This window comes from Salmo trutta, chromosome 3 (genome assembly GCF_901001165.1).
Source record: "Salmo trutta chromosome 3, fSalTru1.1, whole genome shotgun sequence".
NCBI lineage: Eukaryota > Metazoa > Chordata > Actinopteri > Salmoniformes > Salmonidae > Salmo > Salmo trutta.
This window is the reverse complement of record NC_042959.1, coordinates 43,593,401-43,606,691: the sequence shown is the minus strand read 5'-3', so window position 1 is coordinate 43,606,691 and position 13,291 is coordinate 43,593,401. Positions and strand designations below refer to the sequence as shown.

General features: G+C 42.1%; 1 protein-coding gene across 1 annotated transcript; it reads left to right on the top strand.

Annotated features, from left to right (window-relative positions):
- The first annotated feature begins 2,805 nt into the window (after positions 1-2,805).
- LOC115175724 (ubiquinone biosynthesis O-methyltransferase, mitochondrial) lies at positions 2,806-13,142 on the top strand. Its single transcript, XM_029735191.1, has 6 exons — positions 2,806-2,979; positions 4,555-4,692; positions 8,286-8,385; positions 10,221-10,472; positions 11,178-11,337; positions 11,687-13,142. The coding sequence occupies exons 1-6, from the start codon at positions 2,951-2,953 to the stop codon at positions 11,881-11,883; spliced, it is 876 nt and encodes a 291-aa protein (XP_029591051.1). The 5' UTR covers positions 2,806-2,950; the 3' UTR covers positions 11,884-13,142.
- Positions 13,143-13,291: the final 149 nt, after the last annotated feature.

Sequence of the window (13,291 nt, the reverse complement as noted above, 5' to 3'; positions counted from 1 at the left end):
AGTTTTTTTTACTTCTTCAGGATCGGTGGGTCCCCTGCGGGATGTTGCGCAAACGTAGGCTTATGCGATTAGCATGAGGTTGTAAGTAACAAGAACATTTCCCAGGACATAGACATATCTGATATTGGCAGAAAGCTTAAATTCTTGTAACTGCACTGTCCAATTTACAAGAGCTATTACAGTGAAACAATACCATGCTATTGTTTGGGAGAGTGCACAGTTTTGAACATAAAAGTAATTAATACACAAATTCGGCACATTTGGGCAGTCTCGATACAATTTTTTTAACAGAAATACAATGGTTCATTGGATCAGTCTAAAACTTTGCACACACACACTTGCCATCTAGTGGCCAATATCTAAATGGCACCTGGGCTGGAATAATACGTTATGGCCTTTATCTTGCATTTTAAAGATGATGGTACATAAAAGTTTTTTATCTTTTATCAGATCTAATGTGTTATTCTCCTACATTCCTTTCACATTTCCACAAACTTCAAAGTGTTTCCTTTCAAGTGGTACCAAGAATATGCATATCCTTGCTTCAGGACCTGAGCTCCAGGCAGTTAGATTTGGGTAAGTCATTTTAGGTGAAAAATTTAGAAAAAAGGGTCCAATCCTAAAGTGGATTTATTAAGTCATGTTCATAAAAAATCAGAGCGGTAGATCTCGGCATGCATTTTGACTCAAAGTGATCTTGACTCAGAAAAGGTTGATGACCACTGCTATAGTACAATGGCATGTAGGGGTAGTATATCACAAATTAAATAATATTTCCTACGTGTGTGTATTTTCATTTACAATTTAATTCACCCATTAAATAATACTAGCGCATCAAATTACATTATTGTACACTAGCCTACTCCGCTATCGACACAGTAAATAATATTTCCTACGTGCTTTCAACAATACGTTATCAACTCAATATCAACAAAAAAAAATTCTAAAACCAAATTTGCCTTAACACAGTAGACCTAAATATTTCCTAACAATATCACAACTTAAATATAGCCTACTTATGTTACGCCCCTGAAGGGGAGAAATAATCACGAGTGATACGGTATTGTTTCCTCAATGAGAACTTTTACTGCAATCATTTTACAAAAGTAACACATTTTACAAAACAACAGATCTACAGGAAAGAGCTAGTGTTGTAGGGTACAAGGCTTATTCAAGTCACAACAGTATACACTGTAATTCACTGAAACATACACTCATTTCAATATAACTGTCAAGCACAAAGCTTTAACTCAGTAAACCATAACTTAATTTATCTACAGTCAATAAAGTGTTTGAAAAACCATTATACAAATAACACCGCAACATATCTTATTAGCAACGCACATGTTCATTCACGATCGACATAAAATGGCAGCTACTCTCAGAACGAAGCTAGCCTTAGCTGCAACCGAGCAGGGCTCATATTACTCTGCAAACTTAACTCTAACTTCCTCAAGATGTTACTAAGACACACATTAAACACTCTTGACATGTTAGCGAGTTATTACATTTAAATGACTCTGTTTTATCATCAATATCGTACCTGAAAAAGGGGAGAAATAATCACGAGAGTGATACGGTATTGTTTCCTCACTGAGAACTTTTACTGTAATGAGGAAAAGACCGCGATTTCCCCGCGAACTTGGGTGGAGACCAGAGCAATCGATCTCAGGCTCATGGATTAAAGAGCATTTAGTAGATCACAGATTAACACTTTTCCCCTTCAATTAGGCACCACAAAATAAAGTAATCAATATAACGTTTACACATTCCTTTTACAATTCTTACCCTTTGTACACTTGATGGATTTTAACTTTAACACAATTATATGAATGTTATCAATCTCTATCAACTAATACAGAATGCATGATCTTTTTAACCTTAGATGTTTTAAGATCCTCACATACTATGAACTTACTAATACTTTTTAATGTATAACAGGCTATGAGTATTTCCTTTAACCTGTCACACTTACTCCTCAATTGGATCGAGGACATCTTGGTAATTATTTTCATCTAAACGGAAAATATCTGGGGCAGACACTCGAAAATTGCTTCTGCCACTTGTAAAATAAAAAAAGAATGTCTATGTTCCCGCCTAGCTCTCAAATACTGTGCCAGTCTTTCACTCTATGAACGGTCACTGCTAACAATTAACTTAATCATTGTACATGTATACTTAGTAGGGACCATTTGGATTTGCAAGGACCATCTGGAAAACGGCTCTATTCGACTGAAGGGACATCCCAAGGATCCCTAATAGCACCGTTTGAACTCCTCTATTCAACTGAAAGCCATGGACACAACTCTTATTGATTGTCTGATGTAGGCTACTGGGAACTGGTAACAACACAGTCTGATTGGCTAACAACATTTAGGTCCGTCTACAGCGAGATTCCATGCCATGAGGTGTTGAAGGAAAGACAGATTACCTATAGATTGGACATAATATTTTGTAGTCCATTAGCGATAACAGGAAATACACAAACCGTAGGCTACACTGTAGCTCAAGGTGGTTACGTCAGAATGTCTGCTTGCACGGAAAAATAGTATGTTTCTAACGCCTCCGCCTGTAATTTTTTATTTGTAAGGGCGGTGTCATGTTAACCATCGAAGCTGCTTCACTCAACTCTTCCTCTCTCCACCGCTACAGAGTTTAGTTAGCTTCTTAGCTAGCTGTAAAAATGTTTATTAGCCTTAGCCTATTTAGCTAGCTCAAACCAGCTGATCTGCCACGATGTATATCAGAAATGGGCGTTTACCAAAGTACCCAAACAAAGCCAAAAGGAGGATAGTAATGAGCAGCAGCGTCAACCACTGAGGCCGCCGCCAAGCCTAGCCGCAATGATGGTGTCGCGCTTCAGCTAGCTCCACATGCAGAGCTTATCCACCCTTCCACAAGCGCCACCAGGATAACGGCTCCACAGCCCCTCCACCTCCAACTGTTCCTGATGATCTTGGAACAGAGTAGCCAGCCCAGGTTAGCTTAGAATCCTACCCAAGCTGCAGGTTTTCAATCCAGAAACTTTAACTTAATAGCAACTGGTTCATAGGAAGAGAGTGGCTGGAATACTCGGTTACGGCAGATGCGTCATTTTGTTTCCCATGTCGAAAGTTCTGTGTTGGGTCCAATGCTAACGCAGACAAGGCCTTCACCCAAGCTGGGTATTCTAACTAGAAGCATGCTATTGATGGTACCAAAGGATCTGACACTGCTCGCCCAAATATTTATATATTCTTAATTCCATTCCTTTACTTTAGATGTGTGTATTGTTGTGAAATTGTTAGATATTACTGCACTGTTGGAGCTAGAAACACAAGCATTTCGCTACACCCGCAATAACATCTGCTAGACATGTGACAAATACGATTTGATTTGCTAGGCACGCATCAAGCAAAGAGCATTTGAAATGCACTGTGAAAAGAAACAATTTTGAAGTGCTATGGGAACATTGGTGTCAACACTTGTTAATGACGGGCAACTGGCAAGAAATCGCACAATTTTGTCGATTGTGGACATCATTGACTTCCTTAATTCAAACCAGTAACCACTGAGGGGGACATTGGACATAAGAGTCGAGTAGAGGGTGGCAGTGGACTTTGTCTATGATGGAATATACTCTCCGAAAGACAAGGAACTTGGCAAGGTGTTTAGCACCATAACCCACAACGCCACATACATGTCACACAATATTCAAAATAGAAATCACAGGGCTCATGAGTGGGGTGTCAACAGCTACATCCACTTTGACAACTGTGTTCAGTCAGCACAGAAGAAGCACGCTACACCCTAGGAAAGTTCAACTAATCCAACTGGCATTTTAGGGGAAAGATTTCGGGGAGAATACAATGATCGATTACTCAAGTTCCACAGAGCATCACAGAGGCTGAAACTCTTCTGAAAATGTAAACAATCTAGCTGGTTGGTTTTAATCAAAATCTTGGTTGCATAGCCAGTAGTGTCATTTCAGCAAATGGGTTTTCAAAGGTCTTTCTGTAGTGTGTAGGGCGCTGTCCATGGTGCTGTTGGAGCGCAGCGGCGATTTCGCACCAACCTGTCACTTCTTTCAGCATTTTAATTTGCATTATTTTGGTAAGACATTCACATGGGCTGTTTGTAATGGGTGAATTACCCTATCTTGTAGCCTATATTTATGACCAAAATAGCCTTGTTTAAGTGTGTAGGGCACTGTCCATTGTGCTACTACAGTGCAACGGCGATAGACTACAGATTTTTCACCAACCTGTCACTTCAAAAGCACTCAATCAATGGTCTCGGAGTCTCAGCATTTTAACTTGATGTTTAATGTAGTATAGCGTGATATAAGCAGAATTCAATATAATTCCAATGCATGAACACTCCAAAATTGTGTTCCCTCACTGCCCCCTTAGTCAGTGTATCCTGCTGTTGGGTCTGGTGTGTGCACTAACGAATATGACCCAGGCATTGTGAGATCTACGCTGTGTGACTGCAATAGAGACGACCTGGGACGTCCCCAATGTCTAATACATGTCAGTATTTGAGTGCTTGGTGACAACTGTTTTGCATCTGTAGGATTCGCTCTGCCTCCAAGACCACTGTGGACCCAAATGAGGTGAAGAGGTTCCAGCTTCTCGCCAACAAGTGGTGGAACGAGCAGGGAGACTTCGCAGCCCTCCACTCAATGAATGACCTCAGGGTGCCTTTCATACGGTGCGTGTGTGTATGCCTGTAGTTTATTCACCCACTTGGATATTAAACATGCCACAATCATCCACTGATTTAGGGCTATTTTAGAAGTAGAATCCATGTCGGAGTCAGTTACAAATCTTCCCGGATCCACATGTACCCGAGACCTGAGTGGGTCTGGCTTCATAATTCTAAATAATGTCATGGGTCTGATATTGTCACGGCTCTATGTATGTGTAATTTGAACTGACTTGTCCGGAAGAGCCCATACAGATCCGAACACTGCTGAGAGAGATTTGTTAAATTATGATAATGCTCTTGCTTTTCACGAGAGTGGCGTGTGTAGCTTGTTGTTGGCCAATCATAAATCATCAAAGAGGCAATAAGCTACAGTCATAGAGCCTATTTTTGTAACTGTAGGATGAGAAAGCGCATGCACTGCAGCCACAGTTAGCCTAGCTAGATAACGTTAGCTAGCTTAACTAGCTTCTCCCGGGTTTGATGCAGTTAAGACAGGTACTACTTAATCATAGCTATGGCAGCTATTAGTCTACTATAGCGAGAGTCAGCTTGGTTGGTTGCCGTCTCCCTCCTCCCCGTGTCACTCACTCACAGTACGGCCCCTCCTCCACCTACTAGAGGGGCACCTCTTTCACTGATGACATTCGTTATGTGAGCTAAAATGTCAGAGCCAGGCAGTACAAGTTATTGACAGACCCAAGTTGATCCATGTTACATTGAGCCAAAAAGCTCGGAAGTGAGAAATGCCTGAAGTAGGTAGGTCAAAAATATTGTCTTTTTTTAATGGATAGGGATGATACAAGGGCAGATGATATGTAAAGAGTTGATTCCGCCTTGTCAAATCTGAGGGTATTTCGAATTGATAAGATATGCTATATTCATCCAGCCTACAGTAGCAAATCCCTTTCCTTCCTGTCTGATCCGGCGGTGATGAGTCTCAGTGGTGACAGCGTGACTGAGGGATGTCAGACTCAACACTGATGTGTCTCTGCCCTCAGGTTGTTTAAACGAGGGAACAACAGCACTGATTTGGTTGGTTTAGCGTCAGAATCCTCCTTTGTTGGGGGGGGGATATTATTTGTTTATTTACTTACGCTAGTGTAGCTTGCTAGCAGAAACCAGAAGGAAGCGCAGCGGTAGGCTACATGGTCCCTCATCAAAAGCATTAGAGTTGTGTGGTGAGATGGGCTGGATGGGTAGTGTTAGAGTTTCTGAAGGGCGTCCAGGCTAAAGCTCTCTCCCTGCAGCCCTCGCAGGCTTTCTCTCCCACTCTCTGTGCCAAGGCTGTGGGAGACCCAGTGGCAGGGCAGTAATGAGGGGGACATGTGACTCCTCGCCCACTCCATGTACATCTTGCCTGGGGGGACAGCAGCCAGAGTGTAGGGGTCAACGGAGGGGAATGGAGATGGAGGGGATGGTGCTGTGAGATTCAAGTTGTAATTTAGCTGGGGGATTATTGGAGGGCAGCGTTTGTCCTGACGACTGTGTAGCCAAGGGGATTGAGATTGTAACAGGAGGTGTGGGGAAACATGGAGAGCACACACACAAACAGACTAGGGATAGGCAGGAATTTGACATTTTTTGACTGTTCGAGTTCTTGAATGGGAGAAAAAAAAATCCAGATGTGCAAAGCTGATAGACATACCCAAGACGACTCAAAGCTGTAATCGCTGCAAAAAAGCCTTCTACAAAGTATTGACTCAGTGCTGTGAATACTTATGTGAATTAGATATTTCTGTATTGTCAAATGTGCACAAATTTCCAAAAACATGTTTTCACTTTGTCATTATGCCTCAGGTTAAAGAAGGATTTTTAAGCCTCGTCTCCTCCCCTTTATCTACACTGCTTTTAAGTGGATTTAACAAGGGACATCCAATAAGGGATCATAGCTTTTTGTTAAACATCTATATTTTTTTAATTTAGGGGGTCGATCAGCTTTAATATTGCAGATTATTGCTTCTATCAGTAATTCTCTGCATCATTTCCAATCCCCCATGTATTCTTTTTGGTGAATATACAGTACCAGTCAAAAGTTTGGACACACCTACTAATTCACGGGTTTTTCTTTATTTTTTTATATTTTCTACATTGTAGAAGAATAGTGAAGACATCAACTATTAAATAACACATGGAATCATGTAGCAACCAAGTGTTAAACAAATCAAAATTTATTTTAGGTTCTTCAAAGTTGCCTTGATGACAACTTTGCACACTCTTGGCATTCTCTCAACCAGCTTCACATGGAATGCTTTTCCAACATTCTTGAAGGAGTTCCCACATATGCTGAGTACTTGTTGACTGCTTTTCCTTCACTCTGCGGTCCAACTCATCCCAAACCATCTCAATTTGGTTGAGGTCGGGTGATTGTGGAGGACAGGTCATCTGATGCAGCACTCCATCACTCTCCTTCTTGGTCAAATAGCCCTTACACAGCCTGGAGGTGTGCTTTGGGTTGAAAAACAAATGATAGTCCCACTAAGCGCAAACCATATGGGATGGCGTATCGCTACGGAGTGTGGTAGCTATGCTGGTTAAGTGTGCCTTGAATTCTAAATAAGTCAGACAGTGTCACCAGCTGGTCGCTCCGGTACAGCTTGCTGTGCGGTAGCAGAGAGAATAGTCTGACTAGGGTGGCTGGAGTCTTTGACAATTTTTAGGGCCTCCCTCTGACACCACCTGGAATAGAGGTCCTGGATGGCAGGAATCAAATCAAAGTTTATTTGCCACATGGTCAGGTCTGACTACCTCCTTATGACATTTTGGCCAATGCATAATTTTTTTTTTTTTAAGTATTTTTATTTACATACGTATTCAGACCTTTTGCTACCTGACTTGAAATTGAGCTCGGGTGCATCCTGTTTCCATTGATCATCCTTGATTGGAGTCCACCTGTGGTAAATACAATTGATTGGACATGATTTGGAAAGGCACACCTGTCTATATAAAGGTCCCACAGTTGACAGTGCATGTTGGAGCAAAAACCAAGCCATGAGGTTGAAGGAATTGTCAGAGACAGGATTGTGTCAAGGCACAGATCTGGGGAAGGGTACCAAAAAATGTTTGCGGCATTGAAGGTCCCCACACAGTGGCCTCCATTCTTAAATGGAAGAAGTTTGGAACCACCAAGACTCTTCCTAGAGCTGGCCGGCTCCTTTAGTGGCCCATCCAGAGCCTGGACTTGAACCCGATCGAACATCTCTGAAAAGACCTGAAAATAGCTGTGCAGCGACGCTCCCCATCCAACCTGACAGAGCTTGAGAGGATCTGCAGAGAAGAATGGGAGAAACTCTCCAAATGCAAGTGTGCCAAGCTTGTAGCGTCATACCGAAGAAGACTCGAAGCTGTAATCTCTGCCAAAGGTTCTTCAACAAAGTACTGAGTGAAGGGTCTGAATACTTATAGAAATGTGATCTGTTTTTTATGGGATATTTTGTGTAGATCGAGAACAAACAATTTAATCAAGTTTAGAATAAAGCTGTAACATAACAAAATGTTGAAAAATTCAAGGGGTCTGAATACTTTTGAATGCACTGTATGACTTTGGGGTTGGGGTGGAAAGAGTGGTAGTGTGTGTTCACAGCGTTGACCTCTTTCAGGGATCATCTTTTGAATGCACATGGAGGGCGGCGCCCGGGGAAACCACTGGCAGGGCTCAGAATACTGGACGTAGGCTGTGGAGGGGGGCTGCTCACTGAGGTAAAGTGTCTTTATGTGTGTGTGAATGAGATAGATATGCTGCTGTGGACAACAGACTCCTATCCCCATACAGCTGCTTGGAAATTCCAATTTTTGCAATTGCAAGCTATCAAATCAGATTTAGCTTCACTTTGAATGTAGCCTGTACAGTACAATTCTGCTTGTGATGCAAACCTTTTCCTTGCTCTACCAGTTGCTAATAATGTTTGAAATGTCAACTACATTCATATTTCTTCTCAATTTGACTGGTCAGGGTTTGGTGGAAAGGACAGTTGGTCGTTTGTTTGTTTTTGATAACTTCACATCTACAAAGGATTGCATTTTGTTTCCTTGCTCTTATTTGAAGTGAACACATACCAGCAGTTTTTTTGATTTGAGGAGACAACTTCAGGTCTGATATAGCTCTCACAGACAGAAACACACACACAGTCTGTTAGACTTTGGACTGTATGAGTCCGTCTCAGAGAATCGTGTAGTTAGGGACATTATTTTCAGAAGCGATCAGCTGTGGAAGAATAGGGATTGGCTGCGGGCGAGCAGGCAGCACTAAGGTGTAAACACGGGTGCCAACAGCATACAAAAATGTACTACCCCATCTCTGTACCCCACACATACAATTATCTGTAAGGTCCCTCAGTCGAGATGTGAATTTCAAGCACAGATTCAACCACAGAGACCAGGGAGGATTTCCAATAACTCGCAAAGAAGGGCACCTACTTCTAAATAAAATAAAAGCAGACACTGAATATTCCTTTGAGCATGGGGAAGTTATTAATTACACTTTGGATGGTGTATCAATACACCCAGTCACTACAAAGATACAGGTGTCCTTCTTAACTCAGTTACCGGAGAGGAAGGAAACTGCTCAGGGATTTCACCATGAGGCCAATGATTTTAATGGCTGTGATAGCAGAAAACTGAGGATGGATCAACATTGTAGTTACTCCACAATACTAACATCAATGACAGAGTGAAAAGGAAGCCTGTACAGAATAAAAATATTCTAAAACATGCATCCTGTTTGCAATAAGGCAAAAAAAGAGGAGAGCGGAGTAGCAGAAGTGGCAAAGAAATTAACTTTTTGTCCTGAATACAAAGCGTTATGTTTGGGGCAAACACATCACTGAGTACCACTCTTCATATTTTCAAGCATGGTGGTGGCTGCATCATGTTTTGGGTATGCTTGTCTTTGGCAAAGATTAGGGAGTTATTTAGGATAAAAATAAATGGAATAGAGCTAAGCACAGGCAAAATCCTAGAGGAAAATCCTGGTTCAGTCTGCTTTCCACCAGACACTGGGAGAAAAATGTACCTTTCAGCAGGACCATAACCTAAAACACAAGGCACAATATACACTGGAGTTGCTTACCAAGATGACAGAATTTTCCTGAGTGGCCTAGTTAGTTTTGACTTAAATCCGCTTGAGAATCTATGGCAAGATATGATCGCTGTCTAGCAATAATCAACAACCAACTTGACAGAGCTTGAATAATTTAAAAAAGAATGGGCAAATATTGTACAATCCCGGTATGCAAATATCCTGAAGACTTACACAAAAACACTCACAGCTGTAATCGCTGCCAAAGGTGATTTATAACATGTATTGACTCAGGGGGTTGAATACTTATTTAATCAAGATATATGTTTTACTTAAACATTTTTAAATTGTTCAATTTTTCTTCGGCTTTGACATAACAGGGTATTGTGTGTAGGGATCATTGACAAAATTTGACAATTAAATATATTTTAATCCTACTTTAACTTAAGAATGTGTAAAAATTCAAGGGGTGTGAATACTTTCTGAAGTCACTATGTATAAACTCACTTTCTCCCAGCCCTTGGGTAGACTGGGGGCAGATGTACTAGGCATTGACCCGGTGGCAGACAGTATTGGGACAGCAGAGGTACATGCGTGGCATGATCCAGACCTGCGTGGCAATGTGCGCTACCGTGCCATCACTCTGGAGGAGCTCTCTGAAAAGGGGGGTCAAGGAGCGGGCCAGTTTGATGCAGTGGTGGCCTCTGAGGTGGTGGAACATCTGGCTGACCTGGAAACCTTCACACTCTGCTGCAACCAGGTGCTCAAGGTGGGTCATGTGACTCGTCTCACATTCCACACACTCATGACTGTTCTCTCTGAGAGAACAGTCGCTTCATTGAGGTATCCGTGGTGTTCAGGTGTGTGTGATTTGTACTATCGACTGTATCTTTTGGGTTGACCTCTTTATCGGTCCGAGGGCCAGATGCCTCCAATCTCCTGGGTCAGTGTGTTGGAGGACAAATGAGTTGAGGGAGCGCAAATCTTTCTAATCTCCTCTAATACCATTGCATCCAGATTCTCACTCTCTGGCCCAAATCTCTCACCTGCTCTTTTAACACTGACCATCATAAATATCATTTGTTCTGTACAATGTCATGTTTAAAATAGCTTCATTGGTTGAGATGTAAACCAGCTCTCATCTCTCCTTGTTACAGTTGTGTGTACAGTCTCTGTGTTAGATGAAGCATTCAAAGCCTGTCCCCTTTACCTGATCTTTCAGTAGTTTTTTTTCCTATTGAATTCTTATCTATCAAACTTGTGTTGCTGCCTCTCAATTGACAATAATAGAGCCATCCGAAGCAACACACATCTGTTGGATCACATTCATTAGTGTACACAACAAAAACATTTTGCAACGGAAAAGGAAAATTAGCATTTCGTATTGGACCAGGTACCAGTCTAGGTAGTTTCTCCTGGTTTGGTGCCTAATGAACACAACCCTGGGTTGTAACGGTCTCCCTCCTGTGTGCAGCCAGGAGGCTCCCTCTTCATCACCACCATCAACAAGACCCGGCTGTCGTATGCCCTGGCCATCGTGGCAGCAGAGGAGGTGCTACGTATCGTGCCCAGCGGGACTCATGACTGGGACAAGTTTGTCAGCCCCATGGAGCTGGAGCGCCTGCTAGAGTCCAGTGAGTCTGCCTGCTCTTCATTCACATGCTGCTACTTCTCTTCCACACTCCTTTTAGCTCTTTCTACTGTCCCTTTGGTATTTTACTATTGTGCTGGTGCCTCTTTTTTGAAGGCATACTGGTGTCTGTTTGGCTCAGTCTCATTCTTTCATTCTCACTTTCCAATAGGTTGTGTGTGTGTGTGTGTGTGTGTGTGTGTGTGACCCTCTGTCTCTCGCTCTCTTTCTCATCCGTTCTCGCTTTCTGTCTTTTTAATTGTCCCATTTTCTTATTTCTCATCCTCCCTTTCTCACCCATTCTTTCTCTATTTCTCTCTGACCTATTCCTCTCTCTCTCTACTCCGTCCCAGATGGTTTCCATGTGGAGTCTATCCGAGGGATGCTGTATAACCCTCTGTCAGGGGCCTGGAGCTGGACAGAGAGCACCAGCATCAACTACGCCCTGCACGCGGTCAAACTCGAGGAGGAACCGAACCTTGACGAGGACGACCCCGAAGACCCCACCGTGATAGTGGCCCAAGCTAAGGCCAGACGCTGGTACAGCTGACTTGACCGTGGGAGAGGGTTGTCATAAGTGGTCAGCTGCAACACAGGTTCTCTGAAGGAAAAGGCAATGGACCTGAAAAACACAAAGCATTTGAGAAAGTTATAGTTCAGTGCTTGATACAAATACATGGTGTTTTCTTTCAGCCAGGCCATGATTGTTCTGTGAGTTCACAGCATAATGAGTCCCTTTGAATTGTGTGAACTGTTTATGCTTTCGAGGCTTGTCTTTACAATGTCATCTGTTATGGTAAAGTATTCATCACCATGATTGACATCTCAGGTCTCTGATTTACTATTGAGCAAGATGTTTTCTTCAAATACTGTCACAATGTCTGTTCATCAAAATCCATTGTATGGATATTGTTTGTCTTGACATGCTTATTATATCCTCCATTAGGAAATGAAATGGTTTCCTTTAAGATTCTCTGATCTGATGATTATTCCTCTCTAGTGTCATTTCAACAGTGTGAAGATATAGTCCAAATCAATGATGTGGTGTTTGTTGTAAATCCTGTGCTGAAATTCAGGATCTGAGGGCTTTTTATATTAGAAAAGTCTTTAGATTTTCTGTCTGCATATTTCCTGCTAATCCCTGAAATATAGGAGGGGGAGATCAGGCTGCTTCTGCCTTCTCTTTCTCTCTACTCTGTAGCCATGGTGATTTTGAGATTATAATTGGCTTCTTGCTGAACTATTACATAAGACCCAAACAAGCCTCCAACTAAAATCATGCATGCAAGTTATTATTCAAAACAGAAGCAATCATTGGCCGGATGTTCCAAGAAGTGCAGTCACAGTAGTGTATTTGATCCTCCACAGATGGACTGTGTGTTTGTCATATTTTTCCATTTGTATTTTTCCGTTTGCCCTTATATGTAGACAACGCCCAGGACTATGTGCTGAAATGCAAAAAGGTATGTTTTTTCCCCCCTCGTGACACAAATGTTGTTATTCTAGTCACATGCCCAACTGGCCTCTAACAAATTGCATTTAAAAGCTGCTCATTTTATGTCGATGTAGGCTATAGAACAGGCCAGGGCTGGTTTTCAGTCACACACTTCAGCAGAATAAGATTGCTCTGCCATAAATTTAGCAGACCAAGTTTGAACATGTACAATTTGTCCAATAGACTGTAGTCTACCTCCAGTGACGTGAGCGCCCACGAAGCCGCTGGAGTGCACACGCTTGCAGTATGGCTGTGCAGTAAGGATATTGGATGTATAAGCAGGAAGCTATAATAAACGGATTTATTGAATACGATTTCAGAACTACAATGAATCTGTTTGAAAAGCATTCATTATGAGGTGCAATGCTGACCCTGAACCGGTTTGGGAAAAGCAGAACGCACGGATGCAGGCGGCACTGGGTTGGCACCAATAATTTATATATACACTAGATGATTGATAGGC